This window comes from Cinclus cinclus, chromosome 3, assembly GCF_963662255.1.
Source record: "Cinclus cinclus chromosome 3, bCinCin1.1, whole genome shotgun sequence".
Lineage (NCBI taxonomy): Eukaryota > Metazoa > Chordata > Aves > Passeriformes > Cinclidae > Cinclus > Cinclus cinclus.
The window spans coordinates 5,868,984-5,892,168 of NC_085048.1; the positions used below are offsets into that span (position 1 = coordinate 5,868,984).

At 41.7% G+C, this 23,185-nt stretch overlaps 3 protein-coding genes across 3 annotated transcripts; 1 reads left to right on the plus strand and 2 right to left on the minus strand.

Moving 5' to 3' along the window:
- Positions 1–614: 614 nt before the first annotated feature.
- Positions 615–1,587, minus strand: LOC134041581 (taste receptor type 2 member 9-like). The gene has a single exon (XM_062488425.1). The coding sequence runs from the start codon at positions 1,585–1,587 to the stop codon at positions 634–636; it is 954 nt and encodes a 317-aa protein (XP_062344409.1). The 3' UTR covers positions 615–633.
- A 4,260-nt stretch (positions 1,588–5,847) lies between these two features.
- LOC134041582 (taste receptor type 2 member 9-like) lies at positions 5,848–6,828 on the minus strand. Its single transcript, XM_062488426.1, has one exon. The coding sequence runs from the start codon at positions 6,826–6,828 to the stop codon at positions 5,848–5,850; it is 981 nt and encodes a 326-aa protein (XP_062344410.1).
- Positions 6,829–9,452: 2,624 nt separating this feature from the next.
- Positions 9,453–22,906, plus strand: MEP1A (meprin A subunit alpha). The gene is made up of 14 exons (XM_062489650.1): positions 9,453–10,019; positions 10,104–10,128; positions 10,219–10,266; positions 10,904–10,944; positions 11,054–11,132; positions 11,462–11,579; positions 12,743–12,918; positions 14,619–14,840; positions 15,776–15,925; positions 18,497–18,712; positions 19,598–20,056; positions 21,447–21,617; positions 22,161–22,368; positions 22,736–22,906. Exons 1-14 carry the CDS (start codon positions 9,951–9,953, stop codon positions 22,881–22,883), a joined length of 2,130 nt encoding a protein of 709 aa, XP_062345634.1. The 5' UTR covers positions 9,453–9,950; the 3' UTR covers positions 22,884–22,906.
- Positions 22,907–23,185: the final 279 nt, after the last annotated feature.

Below are 23,185 nucleotides of genomic sequence, written 5' to 3' on the forward strand. Positions count from 1 at the left end.
GGCAATCTCATCACCAGGTCAAAGCAGGCCAGGAGAGCAGTCACACAGAGCAGGGAATCCTGTCCTTGCAGGCAGTGGGGCAGAGAGGACACGCGGGGCTGGCGTGGGAAGGGGGCTCTGCACCCCCTGAGCTCCCCAGGGCTGTTCCTGCCTCGCTGTTTGTGCCTCAGTGACCACCTCTGGTGAGTGCCAGGGGTCAGCATGTTCACACAGAGCTATTGGCCCCTGCCAGACAGTGATACAGCCCATAATAGATCACACAGCACAGGGCCACAGCAGAAAGGAAGGTGAACCAAACTAGAGATAAACCTGTTGTTTCATGCAGTCAATTCAATCAGTGAAAATACAAAGCATTTAAGGCAGGTTTGCAGTATGATTATTGTCCTTTTGCATCCAGCCCCTGTACAAGACCTAAATCACTTTGCTATTGACAAAAGGTTAAGTCTAAGAGCTGTTTTAATTAAATGCAAATAATACTTTATTTACCTCATAATAATATTAGTTCAAAGAATTTAAAATATATATAGCTGATCATGTCTACGATCTCTACTTCCTGGAGAGTTGCAATGAAAATGAATTGAATTTGTTTTATCTAAAGATATTTTGCATGGGCTCCATCTTTTGTTACAGTTTCTACCTCATGCAAACCTTGCACATCACACAGGAAGGAATCCTAAGCAGTGTCTTTTCCAGCTTGGGATTGCTGAAAATCAGAACAAGGGAATGAACACCTGGATAAGCATGTTGAATTAAATTAACACAAAATATCACCTGATTTTGGTACTTGGTTACATAAATTAGAGTCAAGATCAAACACATAAAGTTGATGCTATACATTATGAAGAAGGACAGAACAGATTTCATGGCTTTGATGTGAGCATCCATGCTGAGGCTGTTCATGGAGTTTGTCTGCATCTTGCATTTGTGTCTCCAGAGTGAAAAGAGAAGGAAAAGAGCAGAAAATATGACTGCCATGAATGAAGTGCTATATAAAAAGCCAGTGAGGAAAAAAAGAGGGTAAAAATGTTCCTCTATTCTGATAGTTGCATCCCAAAGTCTTCCTTTGCAGGTGAAATTGAGGTTTTTACAGAGAGCTAAATCAATAGTGTTGTAGACGAGAATTCCAATAATCAGGGAGAAAATCCCTGACCCCAACAACAGCCATGGCACCATCCTGTCAATTTTTACTTTCAGATAGATGAAGAAGCTGTTCCTGAAATTGGCAATTTTTATGCAATAAAAAACACAAAGACAGGCTGAAAACCATAAGTTGGAACAATTAGAAAAGCTATAAGCACCTTGAAGTAGTTGAAGTATGGAATGAACAAGAAGGAAGTCAGGGTATATGTTTGAGAGAAAGCCATGTATCCATGAGAAGCACAAAGAGCAAAACCTGGAGCATCCCAGGAGCAGCAAGATCTTCTCATTAGAGTTCAGGGTTTTCTTGTTGACCCAGCCAATGCAAAGCACACAGACCATGAAAGCATTTATCCACATGCCAGCAAATGCCTCCAGGCTGATGATGGCCAAAGTTGCATCCCCATACGTAGTGACATTGGATTGCTGTGGAGAGTGACAAGCTTCCATGCTGCGAGCTGGGGAGCAGAGCTGTGCTGGCCAAGGGGGCTGTGGCAGCAGTGCCTGAGGCAGGTCAGTGGCTGCTGTTGCTGGAGTGTCAGGGATGGCAAGAGGACCTTTAGAGACCTGCTGCTGCTGCTGCTGCTGCTGCTGCTGCTGCTGGGGGGGATTTTGGTGCCGCTGCTCCTGGGAGCAGGGCAGGTGCAGGGATGTAAATGTGCTGGGTATCCCCTTACCCGGGGCCAGTGTCACTCTGGAGTATTTGCATGTTGCTTCAAGGGGGCTGTGTTGGGTGACACAAAGAGCGAAGATGTTTTTCTGCAGAGGAGAGTGCTGTGCTTTTGAGACTGAGCCCAGTTTGATCAGTGTCAGGCTTCAGCACCTGAGTTCTTCTGTCCTTTGGCCATCTATAAGGATTATGCAGAGCCCTGGCTGTGCTTATCAGAGAATGGTCAGGGCACTCCCTGTTCTTTTTAATTTCAGAGACCGGGAGCTGCAAAGTTCAACCAAGATGCAAGAAAATGAGTTTAGTTTGATTCTTCACAGTATGCTGGTTTGGAAACAAAATGAGTGAGAGACTCCAAGTCAGAAGTACAGTTTAATAAAAAAAAAAGAGAGGAAAAAAAATAAAATGCATGCAATAGTACAAAAGAAAACCACTGGCAGAGTTAGAATACAACCTGACACGCTTCTGTTTTGGGTGGTGCTAGTAGTCCAAATGAAGTGCTGGTGCTGACGTAGTGATTCTGTAGAAAGCTCTGGTAAGCTCTTGTCCTGTGGAAGCCAGTGGGTAAGGGCTGCTTTGGTGTTCCAAATCTCAGTTTTTATCTAGGTAAGAAATGTTTGTCTCCTCCCCCCGGTTGAAGTCTCACAATGGGATGATGTAATTTTATCAGTCATTCAATGGAACATAAGGACCCATTAACAGAAAATATTGTCGTGGAGGTAGAATGGCCTGTGGAAAAGATAAAGAACACTACCCCTCCTGGCTTTTAGCAGATAGCCCAGTAGCAGAGAATATCTCTCACAGAGATAAGGATCACTGTCCCACTTGTTTTCAAGAGTCGGTTATAGAAGACAGACTTTTGGGCACATCTTTACATTTTAACCTGGGACACACAGGCATTGCAAATCGTGTTCGTTTTACCAATCGCAATGATTTAAGAGTAAGTGAAGAGCCACATATTTGGGTAGGTGAGGAAGAAAGTGAAGCTGGAAATTTTTACAAGGCTAAAGTGAAGAATATGGAGGAAAAAGGGTAAAAACTGGGACAAGTCCCTGTGCCAAGGTCCCAATCTCATCTTCCAGGAAAGTGATGGCTTTTAAGGATGGCACCATGATGAGTTTCTCACAAACTGCAGTGCCCTAAAGCATCCAAAATAATTTAGATCCTGAAAGCTCTGAGGTATTTTTAACAGGCAAGTTGAGTCAAGCTCTGTAGGGCATGGACTGCCCGTGTACTTTGGGTTAGTACAGGACCTGTCCCATTTGGCCTTGCACATCAGGATGACTGTAACCAAGGAGATCTCACCTGATCCTGTGGTGGAACCAGGAAAAATGAAAACCCAACAAAGAGCTCTATGGCTAGAGGAAATGAATCACCAGCATTCTCTCTCCTCACAGCAGGAGGAGATGGCCTCAGATGATAGCCATGATTTCTGTGTGATATAAGTGCCAGCAGTATGTTACGTGAATATTCATGTCTCATCCTCCTAATTTAGTTTTTTTTGAAATCCTGAAGAGTTGGCATGTGACCCAGAGCAGTTTTCCATACCAAGCCAGCACTGGGCAAGCATTCCCATTGACTTCTGACATCTCTCATTGTGTCAACTTCTCCAAGCTGGGCACATCCTGCATCTGTCCCCATGGGCTGGGCAGTGGGGCTGTGCTGATGGACCCCTATCCCCTGCAGTGCCAGCTGAGTGGGGCTGGTGCACAGGGCAATGACACTGATCTGGGTGTCACATTGTCAGGGATTTCACAGCAATGGAAGAAGGGATCTGCAATGTGGTTTGCTGGGGCTGTGGTATTTTGTGTGGTCACACATGCAAGGTGCTGGGTTTTGCCTGCTGGGTCTTGTGGCATGTGAGGTTGTAAGGGATGATGTTGCACTGGATGTAGGGAATCAGATGGATCTTCCAGGGCTTTGCTGTGAAAGTGGTTGGGACAGTCAGGTTCAAGGATGAATTTCATGAGCAGCAGCAGCAGCAGCAGGGGAAGGAGGGAGGTGTGGTTGTTCTTGTCCTTTCAAGGCCTTTCAGTGGGGAGTTGTTTCCAGAAGAGATGCTTAAGATCTGCCTCTGGACCTGGTGTCTGAAGTGACCAGTTCAGGTTCTGCTGTGTTCATGCTGGAACTATTTCATATTTCACCTGCTGTGGTGGGTTGACCTTAGGGAGCAGTGAGGTGCCCACCCAGCTCTTCCGTCTGTCTCATGCACAGGCAAGGCAAGACTGAAAGACAGTATGGAAGAACTCACAGACAGAGTCAAAGCAGAGAGATCACTCACCCATTACTCTCACAGACAAACAGAGCTGACATGTGGAAATGGAGTCTAATTTCTTCCCTATTGAAAATACAATAGTATAATGAAAAATATATAGAAAACTAGAACCTGCTCCCTCCATATCCCTTTCATCCCAGGCTCAACTTCACTCCTTCCTCCCCTGCTCCTCCAACTCTACTCTCACAGCAGCACAGGGGGAAGTAGAATAAGGAATTCAGTCAGCACTTAACAAGTTGTCTCCTCCATTCCTTCCTCCTCGTGCTGTTCCCCTGATCCAGAGCAAAGCCTGTTACCTGCATGTTTTCGTGAGCCAGAGTGCACTGGGCAGAGGCAATCTCATCACCAGGTCAAAGCAGGCCAGGAGAGCAGTCACACAGAGCAGGGAATCCTGTCCTTGCAGGCAGTGGGGCAGAGAGGACACGCGGGGCTGGCGTGGGAAGGGGGCTCTGCACCCCCTGAGCTCCCCAGGGCTGTTCCTGCCTCGCTGTTTGTGCCTCAGTGACCACCTCTGGTGAGTGCCAGGGGTCAGCATGTTCACACAGAGCTATTGGCCACTGCCAGACAGTGATACAGCCCATAATAGATCACAGAGCACAGGGCCACAGCAGAAAGGAAGGTGAACCAAACTAGAGATAAACTTGTTGTTTCATGCAGTCAATTCAATCAGTGAAAATACAAAGCGTTTAAGGCAGGTTTGCAGTACTATTATTCCTTTTTTGCAGCCAGTTTGTGTACCAGTGTTGCATACTTATCATTGACATTGAGAGAATAGAAATTTAGCAGAAAATGAACCCCTTGCTGCTCCTCAGAGATCAAAGGGTCGTGTGCAGCTCAGTTTGATTTTGGATTATTGCAAATTCAACATGTCAGACTTGTCATGTTCAGTAAAATCTTTCACATTCAAAGAATCACAAATAATGCATTTTATTGCAGAAATAAAATTTTGGAATTGCCCGTAGTAAATACACTCACTGGAATCCTTCTAAATAGATGTGAACAAATTAATAATATCAATGGATAACACATGAAGCTCAACTTTACCATCAATTAGGCCTATAAACAGATTTTCACCTGGGTCCAATCTGACACACTTGAAGAGAAAATCTTAGCAAAGAAGTGTTCCCTGCTTTGGGGAGGGGCGTGAAGCAATCCTGATGTCCTGTCTGCACAGTAAGGTCATATACACATCTCTGCCAGGGAGGATTTCAAATGCCAGATCTAAACTTTTGGGAGAAGTGCAGGTGGGGCTGCTGCCAAAATACCCTATTGCTGCCATGGTGAATAGTGGTGGGCAGCCAGCTGATCTGGAAATGAGGGATCCCCAGGGTTCTGATTGCAAAGGCTGAGAGTCTTGGGCAGGGGCTGAACACTTAATTAGCATCAGTCCCTCTTCCACTGAGCTCAGGCAGAGCTAAAGGGGTTATGTGCCTGATAATCCATCACCCCACCGGCCCATTCTCATGCCCACATTAATCCCTCCAAGACACAGGGTGTTAGGCATCCTTCCTAAAATCAGGGCGAAATGACTTTATTAGCAACAAAAATATATCTCAAAAATTTAGCTAAATGTAAATACAATAGTAATGTATTTAACTCACAATCATTTAATGCAACAGATATGAATGACATTTTGTTAACTTAGATGTTGAAGAGTGAAGATCACTATCATCTATATTGCCTGGAGAGCTGCATTGGACTTTAAATTACTTACTTTCTACAGTGAAAGACCAACAATTTTCATGGGCTCCAGCTTTTATTACTGTTCCTACTTCATGAAAAACCCACACTTCACACAGGAGAGAATCTTTAGCAGTGCCTTTTCCAGCTTGGGATTGCTGAAAATCAGAATAAGGGAATGAACACCTGGAAAAGCATACACATATATGGATATAAGAAGTGTCATGGTATTTTCATTCATCATGGTATAAATTATTGACATGATCAAGCATACAAAGTTGATGCTGTACATCACTAAGAAAGAGAGAACGGTTTTCATGGCTCTGATGTGGGCTTCCATGCTGAGGTCCTTCATGGAGTTTGTCTGCATCTTGCATTTGTGTTTCCAGAGAGAAAAGAGAAGGGAAACAGCAGCAAAGATGACCGCCATGAATGAAGCAGCATATCCAAGCCCAATGAAAAAAAATGAAGGGAAAAAATGTTTATCCATTTTGATACTTGCTTCCCAAAAATTTCTGAGGCACGTGAAATTGAGGTTGTTACTCTGCAGAGTTTCATGGAGGTTGTTCCTCTGCATAGTTTCAGTGAGCTCATAAGTAATGATGCCCATAGCCAAAGCTAAAATCCCCGACCCCAACAAGAGCCATGGCACCATTCTGTCAATTTTTACTTTCAGGTAGATGAAGAAGCTGTTCCTGAAATTGGCAATTTTTATGCAATAAAAAACACAAAGACAGGCTGAAATACACAAGTTGGAATAATTAAAAAAGGTTTGAAAAGATGCAAGTAGTTGAAGTATGATGTGAACATGAAGGTAATTGGGATAAATTATATAAAGGAAGTTGTATCCCCATGAGAAGCTTAAAAAGGAAATCCTTGAGCATCCCAGGAGCAGCAAGATCTTCTCATTAGAGTTCAGGGTTTTCTTGTTGACCCAGCCAATGCAAAGCACACAGACCATGAAAGCATTTATCCACATGCCAGCAAATGCCTCCAGGCTGATGATGGCCAAAGTTGCATCCCCATACGTAGTGACATTGGATTGCTGTGGAGAGTGACAAGCTTCCATGCTGCGAGCTGGGGAGCAGAGCTGTGCTGGCCAAGGGGGCTGTGGCAGCAGTGCCTGAGGCAGGTCAGTGGCTGCTGTTGCTGGAGTGTCAGGGATGGCAAGAGGACCTTTAGAGACCTGCTGCTGCTGCTGCTGCTGCTGCTGCTGCTGCTGCTGCTGGGGGGGATTTTGGTGCCGCTGCTCCTGGGAGCAGGGCAGGTGCAGGGATGTAAATGTGCTGGGTATCCCCTTACCTGGGGCCAGTGTCACTCTGGGGTATTTGCATGTTGCTTCAAGGGGGCTGTGTTGGGTGACACAAAGAGCGGAGATGTTTTTCTGCAGAGGAGAGTGCTGTGCTTTTGAGACTGAGCCCAGTTTGATCAGTGTCAGGCTTCAGCACCTGAGTTCTTCTGTCCCTTTGTCACCAGTGATGATCTCTCAGACTGGGCTTTGCAGACTGGAAAGCACAGCTAGGTCAGTGAGATGAGTAATCAGTTCAGGACATCCTATTCTGAAAAACCTTCAGATTGATCTTCTCTACCCTTTGTGTCTTGTATCTTCCTACCAGTCCCAGCTCATTGCAGGCTGATAGGATAATTAGGTATTTTCTTAGTAAAGCAGTTCAGAACAATATCCTTGTTGCCATCAGACTTTAGATGGTATTTTTATTTTGAATAATACAGGAGGAGAATAAATAATAAATTGCTTTTACAATCATATGTATTTGTCCTGTATCTCTTTTTACTGGTCCTGGGCTCAAAGTTTGCAACATTTCAGGTTACATTATAACAGGCAATAAAATTTTCCAATGGTACCGGAACAATGCCCTGGATGTCCTAAGTCTGCTTGTTTGTCTTAGTCCTCTCAATTTATCTAATGAGAAATTGTGTCTCTGTGACCTTTGCCAAAATTACTCCAGGTAGGGAATTTTTCTGACAGCCTCCTGCGCTTTCATCCAGACAGATATTTTTTTATATGCTCCTATTTCTAATTTACACTTATTCATTTTTTCTATCTTGAATTATAGGTATTTATAATACTTTTAAAGCAGAGCAACAGCTGTTGTTATCCTCTGCTATGTATTTCACATCTGAAGGCTGAAGTTGTTAACCTGGAGGCATTTGACAAGTTCAGTCTTGTGTGGATTTAGAACCCTGCAAAGGTAAACAGACTTACCTAAAAAATGGGAAGCTGGATGGGTAACTTTTCATTAAAAGTGTGGTTGGTGCCACTTTGAAAAACTCCAGAGTTTTTCCATCTCAGGAGACATTTGTTTTTATTCTTGCTTTTATGTAGGACATAAATTTCTCCCACATTTCTGTCTCTGAGTTTATCTGTGTTACAGTGGAGTTAAAACCAGTGCAAGCAGATTAACAAAAGGTATTATCTGTGCATCTAGTGACACCAGGTAGTGCCTGTGTCTAGGAATCCGGAGTGGATCTGCCCTTGGGTGTGGGAATACTGATGCACAGGAATTTTGTGCACTTCATGCACTGTGGTAGAAGAGACCAAAAGGCATCTGCTGTACTACCCAGAATGGAAGAGCAACTGCTTTTCCCATCATCAAGTTTTTTTACAGAGCTGTAGCCAATGGAATAATGTGCATGCACTGCCCTCCAGGGAGGACAAAATGAAACTGGTGCTGGAGCCCCTCTGCTATGGAGACAGCCTGAGAGCTGGGGCTGTTCAGTCTTGAAAAGAGAAGGCTCCAGGAAGACCTTAGAGCCTAGTCCAATCCCTAAAAGGAGTCTAAAACACCCCCTATATATATCCATGAAAAAAAATATATGCCCTCAAAATGACTTCAGACCTCCTCTTCAGATCCTTGAGTTATTTTAAAGCTAAGGGTACTAAAAAACTTTTACTTCAATTTTTTGCTTCCTTTCTCACATTCACTGCCAAACATCTGGAAATATGGCCTTGGTGCTGTGTTTTGACTGTCTTTGCTTACCTGTGAAAACAGCTTTGACATGATGTATCTTGAAACATGTTTATTTTACTAGTAGTGTGTACTACTCAGCTGAAGTGTCAAACAATAATTCCTACAAGAAAGCGTTAAAGAACATTCATTTATGTTAGGTGAAAGATTAGTGCTCTGGGACCCTTCTTCTCCAAATGAGAAAATACCTCTGTACTTTTTCCTCTGCAATGTTATCTCTTATGAGCAGCTTCCTACTTTGATTTGTTTAGAGAAAATATGTTGCTTCGGTTGAAGGACTGACTTCTTTCTAGGACGGGCCCATTTCCTACTCAAAACCTTGTGCTTGTGCTGTTGATAGTGGTGTCATGGCAGAAGCTCTTTCCTATCTAATTGCTGAACATAGAGGTGAACATCCTCACTTCCATGACTTGTAATTTCAGATGTGAAATGAAGGAGCAGGATTCCATGCCTAAGCTAAAGGCACTCAGGCACTCCAGGGCACATGGGAGCTGTGGAGCATATGGGAGCACTGATGCACAGCAAACTAGAGATTTATGGAGCCCTTCCTGACCCATGTCCCTGAGAAAGAAGATAGCAAGGTGCAGGACAAGAGTTAGTGATCTCTGAAACCCACTTGGAAGACCAAGGATTACTGCTGTAAGTGACTGCTTCTGGAGGCAGAGGGTGGCAGGCTGTGCATGGAGCATCAGTCTGGGATGGGAGCAGCTGAGGAAGAACACTGTCAGGGCATTCATAATCATATCTCTCTTAATCTTTACACTGTGATGTTAATTATTAATCGAAAGCATCACTGGGCCATTAGGCACTGCAGTGCTATAAACCTGGAATAATTCTGCTTAAGAGTATGGCTTCTCTCACACGTGGTCGAGATCACAATGCTGGCAGATAAAAAACACAAAGGAAGGAGTCAGCAGCTTTGGACCAGATGGAGAAGCTGTTATGGGAAGTCTGGGTGGGTCTCTCACCAGTGGCACTGAAGACATGAAGTTATGACATTCCTCTCTGCAATGTTCCTCCAAGTGAACTTACGTAGCTGATAAGAGCAATGCCATCAGGTGCCATCCAGAAGGAAATCTCTCATAATAATGTTTCAAGGGTGGAGAGTCTAATGCTGGTTGGCTGATGCTCCGTGGAAATCTCAGCGACGTGCCCTATATATTGCCAGAGATGAGAGGGATCAGCTTCTGTTCCCACTACAAAAATGGGCTCCAGCATCTTCCCACTATGCCTGACGCTTCTGCTATGTTCTGCCTATGGTTCTCCAGTCTCTGTAAGTAAAACCTGATTTCTACAGGCTCCTCTCAGTCCAGAGGCATCTTGTACCTTATACTAGTTGTATTCCATTCTCTTCCAGGTGGGACACCTCCCCAACGAAGCTGGTAAGTGAGCTGGTTTGAGTTTTGAAGCATTTCCTTCTATTTCCTGTGAGCCACCACATCCAAGCACTTTATATTTTGACTATCTTGCAGATGCTGGAGCTGGTGAGATATTCAAAGACATTCCCCAAATCAACTTGGGTGAGTTATTCTCATGACACTTGAAGAGTTATGAACATAATGCTGAATTTTCAGTATTGTAAAGGAGGCTGATGGTCAGGTTGCTCATGGTAACAAGAGAAATAAAATCAAGTGAGCTCAGAATTACCTTCCTGTCTCTGTGACACCTAAATATTTCCAGGACTGTAAATCTGTGTAAATAAGGGATGCAGAAGTCTTTTGTTTCTGAAGTTTGGACAGACCCATGGTGCTAAGGCAGAAAAACACTGCATGATTCAGAAGGACTCTGCAGTCCCAACTGCATTTCCTCCCTATCTCTATATGATTTTTATAAAGTTTTGAAAACACAGAAAACAGCTTAGGTGTTTATTGATCACTATCCCATTGTCACTGAGAGCAAGCAGAGCTCATCAAAGGTGACCATGGGTAATGGTGCCACCACAAAGGCAGACATCACTAAGAAGTAAATATTGAGTAGAAACTAGAAACTGCTGTCACTTTTGTTATTACCTATACCTCAGTGTGTAGAGGCTGGTCCTTATTTATTTTCTGTAGATGCCCAAGGACATTAACTTTGTATCAGCAGGTTCAATGTGGTTTATTAAAGGAAATACATTTGAAATTCATTTACACTATCTTTGATTAAATTGCATTTCAGCTGCTGGACTGGACCTCTTTCAGGGTGATATCTTGCTCCCTGTGAGTAATTAAAAGCTTTCTGTTGCTTGTCCTAATTGTATTTATATTGCTACAAATCAGCTCATCTCCCTACAGTAGATTCATCACCAGCTGTTAATTCCCTTTTCAGAAAAATCAGCGAAATGCCTTAAGAAATGAGACCTACAGATGGAAGTTCCCTATTCCCTATATTCTGGGTGATGACCTAGGTAATGCAGACACTTTATTCAGAATTTAACTCCAGTCCTTATTTGCACTGCAGTCACTGTGACTTTAAAAATTGCCTTTTTCTGCACTGTTTCAAATTAAAAATGTTGAATTTCACTAATAACTACTACTACTTGTATTGTAGTCTTGTTTATGTCGCAACTATTTTTCTTTCTTCTACAGCTAACATAGCAAACCACAATTTAATCAAATTCAGTAATTTCTCTTTTCAATAATTTTTCCTTTGGTTCCACATGTGTATCTCTACATATCTTACCACTCCAAGGCGACCAAACTGCAATGTATTAAAGGTTCTGTCCTTGTTTTCCAGACCTGAATGCCAAAGGAGTCATTCTCCAGGCATTTGAAATGTTCCGCCTGAAGTCCTGCATTGATTTCAAGCCATATGAAGGAGAAAGAACCTACATATTCTTTAGCAAACAAAATGGGTAAGGGTAACATCAATTTCTGTTTAGTTTTGCCGTGTAGAATCAGCTGGGAACTCATTCCATTCTACTTCAGCAGTCTCAAGGTTTGATGTCAGCAGAGAAAAAGAGGCCATCAGGAAAACAACTCATCTTACTTACATTCTTAGACAAAGAGCTTGCAAGCAGCTGCTCCCTCTGCTGACATACTTAGAGGAGGAGCTCTGAAGGTGAATCCCAGAATTTCTGAGTTTTCATTGAATACTTCCACTTTTCCATCGAGGCTTGTTTTCCATTTTGATGAAGACCCCCATGTACATCCTTTTAACTTACCAAGAATGTGAATGTGAATAGCTAGAATTTAAGTCTGGAAATTTTTGGAAGACAGACCCAAAAAAAGGCAGTGGAAAGACAATCTATTGTAATATTTCTATTGTTTTGACATGACTCTTCTTAAATGAATGGTCTCTCAAAATCTTAAAGGGTTTAATGTACAGAGATTCAAATTTTCAAGTACTGAAGGGATTTATTTCCTACAGCTACAGTATGTTTTGAAAGAAAATGTAGAAAAGCACAAAAATCTTCTCACTATATCAGCTGTGAATATTTCTTTTTTTCCCAGAAGCTCATATTTCTGCCTTCAGCTCTTCCTTGAGGGTCCTATGACACTTCGATTACAAGTTTACAAGCCACATGATTTTTGACAAGTCAGTGTTGAAGTTCTTAGTACTGGAAATGTACTTTCACACCCCTGGCCAATGCAAAGCATGATTGCTGTTAAAAAGGACCAAATGTTGCTGTTCTAAATACTCCTGGGTCTTTTCTCTAGCCCAAGTTAATGCAAAATTGCTCAGCTGATTTACTGAATTTACTGTTTCCATGTATGTTGTATGTTTTATGTTTCTTGGCCAAGTGGCAGCTGATGCAGGATGAAATTTCTGTGGCTTTCAAAAATGCAACGTGAGCTTCTCTGACACAGAGGATAAGTAATGAAGTTATAGTTTCTGGGGGTTAGTCTGTTTTCAGTCTAGAGTATTTTTAGAGTATCAAGGCATGTGGTCAGAACCTAAATAATGATTTATGTGACTCCTTTCTTATTAAAATCTTACTCTAAATCCAATGAGCAGATTGAAAAGTTAAGTACAGAGAAAACTACTGAAAGAGAGTAAGCTCTTCCTCTTTCTCAGGTGCTGGTCCATGGTGGGGAACCTGCAGACTGGACAGAACCTCTCAATTGGGTCAGGGTGTGACTACAGAGCAATTGTGGAACATGAGATTCTGCATGCTTTAGGATTTTACCATGAGCAGTCAAGGATGGACCGGGATGACTATGTGAATATCTGGTGGGATGAAATTATTGAAGGTGGGTTTTAACGTTCAAGTTAGGTTTTACAAAGTGTAGATTTATCAATATCCCATTTTCACTTCTAAATTTAAAGACCTTCCTAAAGATAGAATTTTAGAAACAGTAGGCCACACCTGAGACCACAGTAAATTAAGATATTTTGGTTCAGCTTCTCTGGTCAAACCCAGATATTACTGAAGGCCAGAAGAGACACCCTGCTTGGAAATCAGGATTTTTATTTCCCCTTGGCTCTTGGACTACTCTGCTCTCTTATTTTAAACAAATTACTTCCCCTCTCTGAATCTATTTCCTTTTACCATGTAATGCAAATTGTAAACTTATTTAGATAATGATTTTTGAGGTAGCTTTTCTGTAGGCAAAGATCCTTTCAAAATCCTTTCAAAGGTTTTTTTATGCAATGATTCAGGCTTTCCTGAAACTGAAAATACTCATTTTTCACATGGAAAGAAACCTTAAAATTGTTACATCAGATAAGGAATGTGAAATAGGTCTCTCTCCTGCTCTCTCCTACCCAGGTGTGTCTCTACAGGTTCTTGCCTTCAGATTTAGTATCACCACACTCCTGAGCTTTATGAGTTTCACCAAACTCTTCACAGCCCCCCAGATACCTAGGCAGTTTTTCCTGTTGTCTGCTGTGAGACCTGATTCTGTATTACATAAGTGATTTATTTGAAAGGATTGACTAGAAGCAGTTTTGTTGTGTTTGTTTTTTGTTTTTTATAAAAAGTGCAATTCAAGTCTCTGTAAGAAAGCAATATATATATATATTATATAAAGAATTAATTTATATTTTTTATATATATATCTCCAAGCTCTTATATAATCTCAAGCCTTGAACTGAAGACCTTTGTGATTTGCAGAAGGGAAGGGCAGTTGTTAAGCAGAGAAATGTAATTACCCACTAGCACACTCATGTGCTGTTTTGTCTTTGAAAAAGAAAGCCAGATATTCTGAAAACATTATTTGCAATTGTAAATGCTGGCAAGCACCTTTTACTTCTATATCTATACCAAAGCATGGTATGTGAAATGGCTCCCTCTCTTTGCCCTAGTAGACACCTTCATAATGAAAAACTTTCACTAAAGACAACTTACTTCACCAAGAAACCATGAGAGACATGTTTCCAAAAGCCATTCCAATAGAAATATCAATCACTATCATAAATCTAGGGCAGATATATCTTTCTTTTTCCCCAGAGACTGCTAGGGCATTATTTATTTCAGAGAAGAGCAGAACCTGAAGACACTTCAGGGCTGTCATATTTGTCTACTTTGAGTTTTGGGGCCTCTCCTTCTCCATATATGATCTAATACCCTGGGAAATGTTTGCATCAATATTCACAGATTCTGGAATGTAGTATATTAATCTTTAAATTTAATCCTTCAGGATCATTACTATTAAACCATTCCTACTAATTCTAATCTGACCTGCTATATATCTCATTCTTTACAGCTCACTGGTATTAATTTTTGAATTTACTGAAGTCACCTGTGAGAGCACAGAACTGCAATCCAAAGGCACTGCTTTGTTGTTCAAATGACAAATACAAGTCTTGTTAAGTTTTAATGTTTTGTTGTGAAGAAATTGCTTTTGAGTATATAATTTGTGCCTTAGAAAGCTGTATCCAAGGGCACATGCTAACGCCATTTCCTTTCTATTTTCCCTAAAGAGGAAGCACTTTTCTGTTCTTTTACCAGGCAGAGAGCACAATTTTGTGAAGTATGATGACACCTACATCACTGATCTGAACACCCCCTATGACTACGAATCAGTGATGCACTATGCACCATTTTCATTTAACAAAAATGCAAGTGTCCCCACAATCACAGCAAAGATACCAGCATTTGATGACATAATTGGACAACGTCTAGACCTCAGTGCCATTGACCTGGAAAGACTAAATCGCATGTACAACTGCAGTAAGTCAGAATTTAACCATGGCAAACAGTTTCTTTGGTTATATTTGAGCCAGGATTGTTCACCTCCCTTATATCTCTAAACTCAAAAACTCTTCTCAAACGTGCTTGAAGAGGTATGGACAGGACCTGTGGTGTGCAGATAAACATAATCAGTTTATTCCCTTCTCATTCCTTTTTGGCTCTCCTCCCTGTCATTATTTTTGTAAAAAATAGTCAAGGAAAGTCAAACCATTTACACTTTTTCTTCCATGCTGCTCCCAGGAGTTCAGACCTGTGGTTGTGTTTTCTGCCTGTGGTATATGGGCAGCCTTGTTGTGCTTTTCTGAGGTGAATGCAACTGCATTTTCTCCTCTTTTAGTGGCATTTGGACTGAATCAGATTATTTTTGGACCTGAGATTGGCTAGGTCTAGAGTCTCACACTTTAGATTTTTGCTGAGCTGGTTGAAGATGTTATCACTGATCATGGTTGTTACCGAGAAATTATTGTCCCCCCGGTGCTGCCAGCAGAAGCATCACCTTGCAGGCAAACACAGCTGAAGCAGCCCAAGGTAACTGGGTGGACTTTGCTTGGAGTGGAAGGGCAGAGCTCCATGAGAGAACGGCCATGAAGAACAATAACCTCAGCCGAGGAATGGTTAAATGCACCAAGGCAAAGATGCACAAAGACAGACATCATCTGTCGATGCCACAGGGGGCTTATTAACCTTCTACAAAGAGGTCAAAGATTGTTGTCTTTTTCCAGGGAATCCCTTCAGGAATCAAATGTTTCCTCTTTTGAGTAATTTGGCTCACATCTGCTAATGTAAGGGTTGTCTTCTCTCCAGGATGGTTATACTACTGTAAACAATCCCTGCCCCTCACTCCAAAATTAAGAGCAGAAATTTTAATGAGCTAATAGCTCACTCTGAGATGACCATGTGTGCATTTTTTTCAGCTTCAACTCACACCTTTTTGGACCAGTGTTCTTTTGAGCTTGAAAACATCTGTGGCATGATCCAGGGCACCAACCATGACCAAGGCTGGGTCCACCAACAGGGCAGCATGATGGGGCAGGAGGACCACACACTTTCTGGGCGCTGCAGAGGTAAAAGAAAGGAACAAAACACTTTCTGAGGCTGGATTGACTGCAATGATGGGTTCAGAGAAGTTGTTAAAGACTGTAGACAGTGTTTGCATTCCCACTCTCACTGAACTTTTTCAAATTAGTGGAATGCTGTCCACACCAGCAAGATCAAAGGAAACAAAAAAAACCAATCTTAGCTAGAGGTGTTTTAAATATAACATGGAAAACTTTACTGCAACTTCCAAAGTCTGTGTAAGAGTTATATTACCTCATGATAAGAATCAAACAGCTCTTGTAGCCACTCATAAATGTTGTGTTTGCAATGCAAATGGGAAGTTAAGCTTGTGGAATTCTAGTTCTGGAAGTAGAAGAAGGTTGCAAAGATTTTATGATAGGAGTTCAGGGATACTTTTTATGTTGACATAGTAATTTCACCAGTTTTTCAAAGGAAGACATTCTCAAAAATAGAGTAGTGAGCCCCAGTCACAGTCACGGGGTGCTAGTTTACAGGTGAGAATAAAGATTAAATCCCAACAGGAAGTTCTGAAAAGCAAGAGCTTAATTTGTTGCTGTTTAGACAGGGTAAACTATGACACAATTCCAAGATAAAAGTGACTTCTGTGGTAAATTTTCCCTCAGTAGAGAGGGAAGGACTCCTGACTTAAAGCACATTAACTTGGGCTTTGTTACTCTTCTACTTGCTGCACTCAGGAGTAGTTTATTCCCCTCAAGTAACCTGCCCACTGAAAAGAACAGATGTCCAACCTTATGTAATGCTTGTAATTATTGATCAGGCCCAAAAATATAACTTAAGAAAACCACCTGAAATTCTAGAAATACATGCTTCTAACCCTCAACTGTTTATTAATTCTTTATCTCCTCTTTCTCACCATGTCCAGTACAATTGTAGCTGGCAAAGACAATTTAACTCAGTTTTTGAGTTCATCACATAAAATCCAATCTGCCTGAACTGGGCACTTAATGTGCACTTAGGTTTTAATATCCAGTGACTCAGTATAAAATAAGTATCAATTTTTTTGAAGAACTGATGGAGAAGGGTGGGTGTCTCTGAGGATCTCCAGAGTGCAGAAATTAATTGCATGAATAGGGAGTGTCTCTCCTTTTGGCACCTCCAAAAGGTCATTGATTCCTTTCAATCAGAAATTGAAAATTGATTTCAGAATCAGAAATTTCTGACTTTTTTTGAGAACTGCAACCATTTCAAGTGGGTGCAAATTCTAAGTTTCTAGCATAGATGGATCTTATTTTCCCCAGACGATTTTGTTATTCTGGGTTTTTTGACTTATTGCCAGCTAAACTGAAGGAGGGAAAGTACAGCTTAACATTTAGGGAGTCTGCTGAAGTCTGCCAAGGCCATATTCTAATTGCTATAGCTACTTAATGTTGCCTTTATTCCTTATCAAAAAGGAGGTAGAGTCTAGATCATTTTGGGGGTTTGTTACCGTAACAATTGCAACAACAGGCTCTGCTTCTGACTTGGAGCAAGAGTGATCATACTTGGATTTAATACACTTAAAGCTGAAATAAGTTTAATTGATGGTCAAGTGTCATACATTGCATAAAGCAACCTCTGACAAGGTTTCTGTGGATATGAGTTCAAACTATTGCTACCATGTGGAAGGGAATGAAGATAATTCCCCTGACTGGTTAGAGAGAACCTGATAAACATCTCAAGACTTCATTAACCCTGCAGGAAGCTGCACTGCCTTTAAGCAGCTGCGGGTATAACTGTTGGAACAAGATAATCTTTAAGGTTCTTTCCAATCCAAACCATCCTGTGATTCTAATATATGTTATCTTGAACAAGAGTCCATGGAACATGCATACAACAGCTAAAAAATTAACTTAGTAATTTAATCATTGACTGAGTAACTAAAAAGCGCAGATAAGGCATGACAACTTCGTGTGATACCAAGAAGTAGATGTGCAAATGGTGAATCCTTGTAAATATGAGGACAAAAATAGATGCTTCAAAACTAAAGTAAGGAACACTTAAAAACATTAATGAGATATAGAGGAGAGGGAATTTTTAGGTAATTTTCTTATGGTGAGTTATTGAGTTTTGAAGTGTTTGGGCAAGCTGTAAAAAAAGACCTTCTGCATGTTCAAGGTCAGTGTTTTGTGTACAACCAATGTTTATTGTCTTTATTGCTGATAAGAAATTATCTTACTCTTTACAAGGTAATATAGCATATGATCTCTAAGACGTCATTTTTAGATTATCTTCAGCATAAATCAAGGGAAAAAATGTATATACTAAATGTTTGTGGTCAACACTGAATTCTCTGCCTCATATATCTCTGACATTCCTGAGAAATCCAAATTCCAATTAGACCAACTAGTGCAAAACTGACATGAGCTGACAGCAGAGAGTTCCATATATATGCTGAACTGCTACTCCTGCTCTTATCACAGTCTGTCTTGGATGGTTGTCACATCATTTCCTTTATTGTTCATGTTAAGTACTACTCTTCTGTTTGCTAAAAGAGTGCAGACAAATGATGAATTTACACCATGCGGGTTTGCAGGAAATGTGTAAACAGGCAGTGACAAACTACCCTTTCTTCCCAGATGCTGGCTACTTCATGTACTTCAACACCAATTCTGGCCAGGCACGTGAGGTGGCAGTCCTAGAGTCCCGAATCCTTTATCCAAGGAGAACTCAGCAGTGCCTCCAGTTCTTCTATAGGACCACTGGAAGCCCTTCTGACAAGCTGATCATCTGGCTTAAAGAGGATGATGGGACTGGGAACATTCGCAAGATGAGGAAAATTCAAACCTTTCAAGGTAATTCTGGAAATAAGATAAATATTTGGGTAGAGAGGAGGAGTTGCCTTAATGTGCCAATGAATGCAAAAGACTGGCTCAGAAACCAGAAGATTTTTCCCAAGTTACCAGAATATCTTGCAATACAGCTATAAGGATTTTGGTATTACATAAGCACATTCAGCAGAGAAACTGTGGGTTGTAATAATGCAATTTTGGTGCTTCACAGCAGAAGTCACAACAGTCCTAATATTATATTTCACTCAGTAATTGAGAGGGACCCCAAGCCATGGTGGAGACCAGTTGACTGTGTCTCCACTGGCTGCTGTGTGATCTAAGAGTGAGCTGTGAGCTAGAGTGTGCTCCTCTGTAGTCAATAAGAACACCAGACTGATTTTTAGATAGTTGAAAATATAAAAGCATATGTGGTTTTGGAAAGGCGAACTAGATTCCCACTTTGGGTGATTTGCTAAATAGGACAAACTCAGCCACTGAGGCTCCACGTGATTTGTGTTATTCAAAACACAAGACCTGTCATGACCTGCCTACATCAGGCTGCAGCAGTTTGCAGTGAAGGATAAATCTATGAAAAAATGTCGGGAGCACATTGGGTCATGGATTCCCATCCTCTTGTTTAATCTTAGTCCTTAGACTGTGCCCTTTATACTGGAGGCTGTCTTTCCCTAACATGTGAAGAATTCCTTGTACAACATGTTCAAAGCATTTAGATGACAAAACAATGTGGATATATTATAGTCACAACATCAATTTAAGATCTCTGGCCTTCAGGACTCGGTGAGGGGTCTAGTTGTATAAAGGTACAGCTGGGATGGATGGCTAGGGGTAACTTGCTTTATAAATCTCTGATTACACTGATTATAATGTTTTTCTTCCCTTTTACCAAAGCGGACAGTGACTCCAACTGGAAAATTGCCCACGTAACCCTCAATGCTCAGAAGAAGTTCCGTTACCTCTTCCAAGGACTGAAGGGCAGCCCCAGCTCTTCATTGGGGGGGATTGCTATTGATGATGTGGCTCTGACAGAAATGCCCTGTCCCACAGCTGTGTGGGTCATTCGCAACTTCAGCAAAATCCTTGAGAACTCATCCACCAGCGTTATTGAAAGCCCCCGGTTTTACAGCCCTGAGGGTTATGGATTTGGTATCAGCGTGTCTCCCAACTACAAAAACAGTGGCTATGCTCGTGTTGCCTTCCACCTGTGCAGTGGAGAGAACGATGCAGTTCTGGAGTGGCCAGCTCTGAACCGCCAGGTCACACTCACCGTTTTGGACCAGGACTCCGATGTCTTGAAAAGGATGTCCTCCAGCAAAAGCTTCACCACAAGCAAGGACCATGTTGACCCAGGTAAGCGGTGTGTGCCTGGAGGAATGCTGACAATGACAGCCAAGGAATCTGAGTAAGAGGACTGACTCAGAGCTGAGAAACTTCAGCCATATTTCCCAATTTGGGACACCTTCCCGTATACATCTTCCCTGTGTGTGACTCAGAATTCCTACCTGTGGAAGATTGTATAACATGAAAAAGTGACACATATAAAGTTGATGTTATTATGAACAACCCCTGGGATATCTGAGCTTGACTCTAAATGTAGATTTTTTTCAAGAGCTGGCAATTCCACCTGTGGCTTGTCCACTGTGATAAGTGACATATTGGTGACACAGGTTGATGGAATGCCAACAGGATGCAATATTCTGTTGCTAAAAATAACTTCAATTAAAACTGCATTTTGGAGCCTTAGTCAACTTCAACATATTCAGTGAACCTCAGCCTTCATGGTCTGAATGCATAACATCCACCCTTTCTCACGGATGTGTTAATTCAGAATTGTTCAGCCTGGAGAAGAGAAGGCTGAACAATCAGGGGGACCTAACTGTTGCATTCCAGTACCTGAAAGGAGCCTGCAAGAAAAATGGAGAGCGACTATTTACAAAGCCATGGAGTGCCAGGACAAAAGGGAATTGTCTTTAAACAGAAAGAGAGCAGGTTTAGATTGGATATTAGGAAGAAAGTCTTTACTGTGAGGATGGTGGGGCACTGGCACAGGCTGCCCAGAAAAGCTGTGACTACCCCATCCCTGGAAGGATTCAAGGCCAGGCTGGATGGGACTTGAATCAACCTGGTCTAGTGGAAGGTGTCGTTGCCCATAGCAGGGGGTTGGGACAACGATGATCTTTTAGCTCCATTCCAATCAAACTTTTCTGTGATTCTATGATAGAAATAAGTATAATAGGACAAAACTGAGTTTGGTACACAATAATAAAATACTACACATGAATCTTCATCCCTTTCTACATTTTCTAGTGGAAGTTAAGTGCATACTTTTACAGGAGGAGCTTTTCAACCCTAAATATGAATATGTTTAACAAAATCACAGTAATGACCAAAATCAACTAAATTCTAAACCACAGCTACTTACAAACTGGTTGGGGACTGTCCTTACTCTGGAGGGAACTCTTAGCTGGTAATAATGAGGAGTCAATTTGTGTTTGTTTAGTTCTCAGTGAAAGAGGACTTGTGGAATTTCAGTGGCCTCATATAGACTAAGAATCCTCATGCAGACCTAACCTGAAGATCACCTGGCACCTTTAGTTTGTCAGTCCTCTGGGATTTGTTTGGGAATTTCAGGCCTGGACTTGATTTTACAGCATAAATCCCCTTTAGCATACAAATGCAGGAAAAAGTCATGTCATACTTTGAGCTGCACAGTTTTGTGATTCTCATTTTCTCTTTGCAGGTAGTGGAACTATAATATGGGATAAACCATCAATTGCTGGAAGATTTGATGAGTCATGCAATTGCAACAGAAGTGCAACCTGGGGGTGGAATAACTTCATATCCCACAGCCAGATGAGACGGAGAAGCTTTCTGAAAAATGATGACCTGATTATTTTTGCAGAATTTAATGGTAATAATCCCTTTCCTGATTCTCCTTACAAAATAGGTGATTCTTTCTATTTTCATGCATTCAAATAACTCTTGGCACCTGTCTCCAAGATCTCTTCTAATGGGGATCAACTTTAAAAAACATTTCTGTGTCCTAGTGTCGGGTGGGTGAGGTTGACTAAAGCTATTGTGAGTTGAGGGATCTAAATGGTAGTAAGTTTTAAAATGTGAACTTCTTACACACCTTTAAGCACCCTGATCACTAGCTCTATCCATTTCTAAGCACCAAACATACTAAGGGCCATCACCACTGTGTTTATTTCCAAATAGAACAGCCTCATAGAGCATTGCAGATTTACCTAACTAGTTTCTGTTATTTCAGTATTATTTTCTATCTTGTGCTTTAAATACACAGACCTTATTGTGGTACAACAAGAGCTCTGTAAAGGGAAAATGGACAAGGAGCACCCTCTGGTCCAGAAAGCACCCTGTGAGCCCCTGATGTGAGGCACGCTACATATAGCAATATTCACTGGTTCTGATGTCCTTCTCCTTTTTTTTAAAGACATAATTCACCTCAATAACACTGAAGTTCCTGTTGAACCTGTGCAATCTGCCCTCATGGAAGGCCTTGTTCTGGAAAGGCAGAGGAGAACAGCCCAGGACATGGAGCCTGTTCAAGACTGGCTGCCTTATCTGCCAGACCCATGTGACTCAAACCCTTGTCATAATGATGGAGTCTGTGTGAATGTGAAAGGAGAAGCAAGCTGCAGGTACCACAGACCTTCTCCCTTCTTGCCCTGGCTTCCTTCTTCAAGTGATGCAGCTAAAAAGTATTCAGAGCTACAGACCTCAGAGGTCTAAGCCACCAGATCTTCAAGGAATGTTAGAAAAGAAATAGTTTACCACAGTTACTAGTTCCTACCAGCAGCCAGGGGAGCAGGTTGCTTTGCATAAAGCAAAGAAGCCCCATTCTGTGGTGCTTCCAGGGTGTGTAAATAGCCTTCTAACAGGGTGGGAATGTTGTGACATGAACCCCTCCAATGGGAACTGTTCATCTGGGATAGTGAATGTGAGGACCTTGGGGTGAGGGCATGACAAGGCTCCTGATCCACTAAATATGTGCTTTGTTTTTCCCAGGTGCCCATCAGGACAAGCCTTCTTCTTCACTGGTGAGAGGTGTGAGTCAAGGCAGCTCCAGGGGAGCATCCTGGGAATGCTGATTGGTGCAATTGCTGGAACCATTGTCTTAACTATTGTCCTCACTTCCATGATGGCTAGAAAATAAAAAACTGTAGGGGGGACAATATTCAACCTGGTTCATAAGATACCCATTCTCAGTGAAAAATGATGAATATAACTTGGAGAAAACCAGTCACCATATGGATGAAAAGTTCTGTCAACAGCTTGGCAGCAATCTCTTTTTTTTTCTGAGGGATGTGGCAATTAAAGTATATCATGTTTGAGAAAAGAGCTGTTTGATGAAAATTCATGCATTGCCTTTCTTATGTGTTTTTTGAAAGTTTTGTTTCTTCATCCCAAAGCAAGCAGCAGTGCTGAGAGCCTATGTGTTTGCTCTCAGCCATGGTT

Excerpts from the sequence above, each read along its gene's own strand:
- LOC134041582 (XM_062488426.1), bottom strand. The coding sequence starts at position 6,828 with ATGGAAGCTTGTCACTCTCCACAGCAATCCAATGTCACTACGTATGGG.
- LOC134041581 (XM_062488425.1), bottom strand. The coding sequence starts at position 1,587 with ATGGAAGCTTGTCACTCTCCACAGCAATCCAATGTCACTACGTATGGG.
- MEP1A (XM_062489650.1), top strand. The coding sequence starts at position 9,951 with ATGGGCTCCAGCATCTTCCCACTATGCCTGACGCTTCTGCTATGTTCT. Across the intron at positions 11,580-12,742 it reads TTCTTTAGCAAACAAAATGG|GTGCTGGTCCATGGTGGGGA; the intron begins GTAAGGGTAACA and ends CCTCTTTCTCAG. Across the intron at positions 12,919-14,618 it reads GTGGGATGAAATTATTGAAG|GCAGAGAGCACAATTTTGTG; the intron begins GTGGGTTTTAAC and ends TTCTTTTACCAG.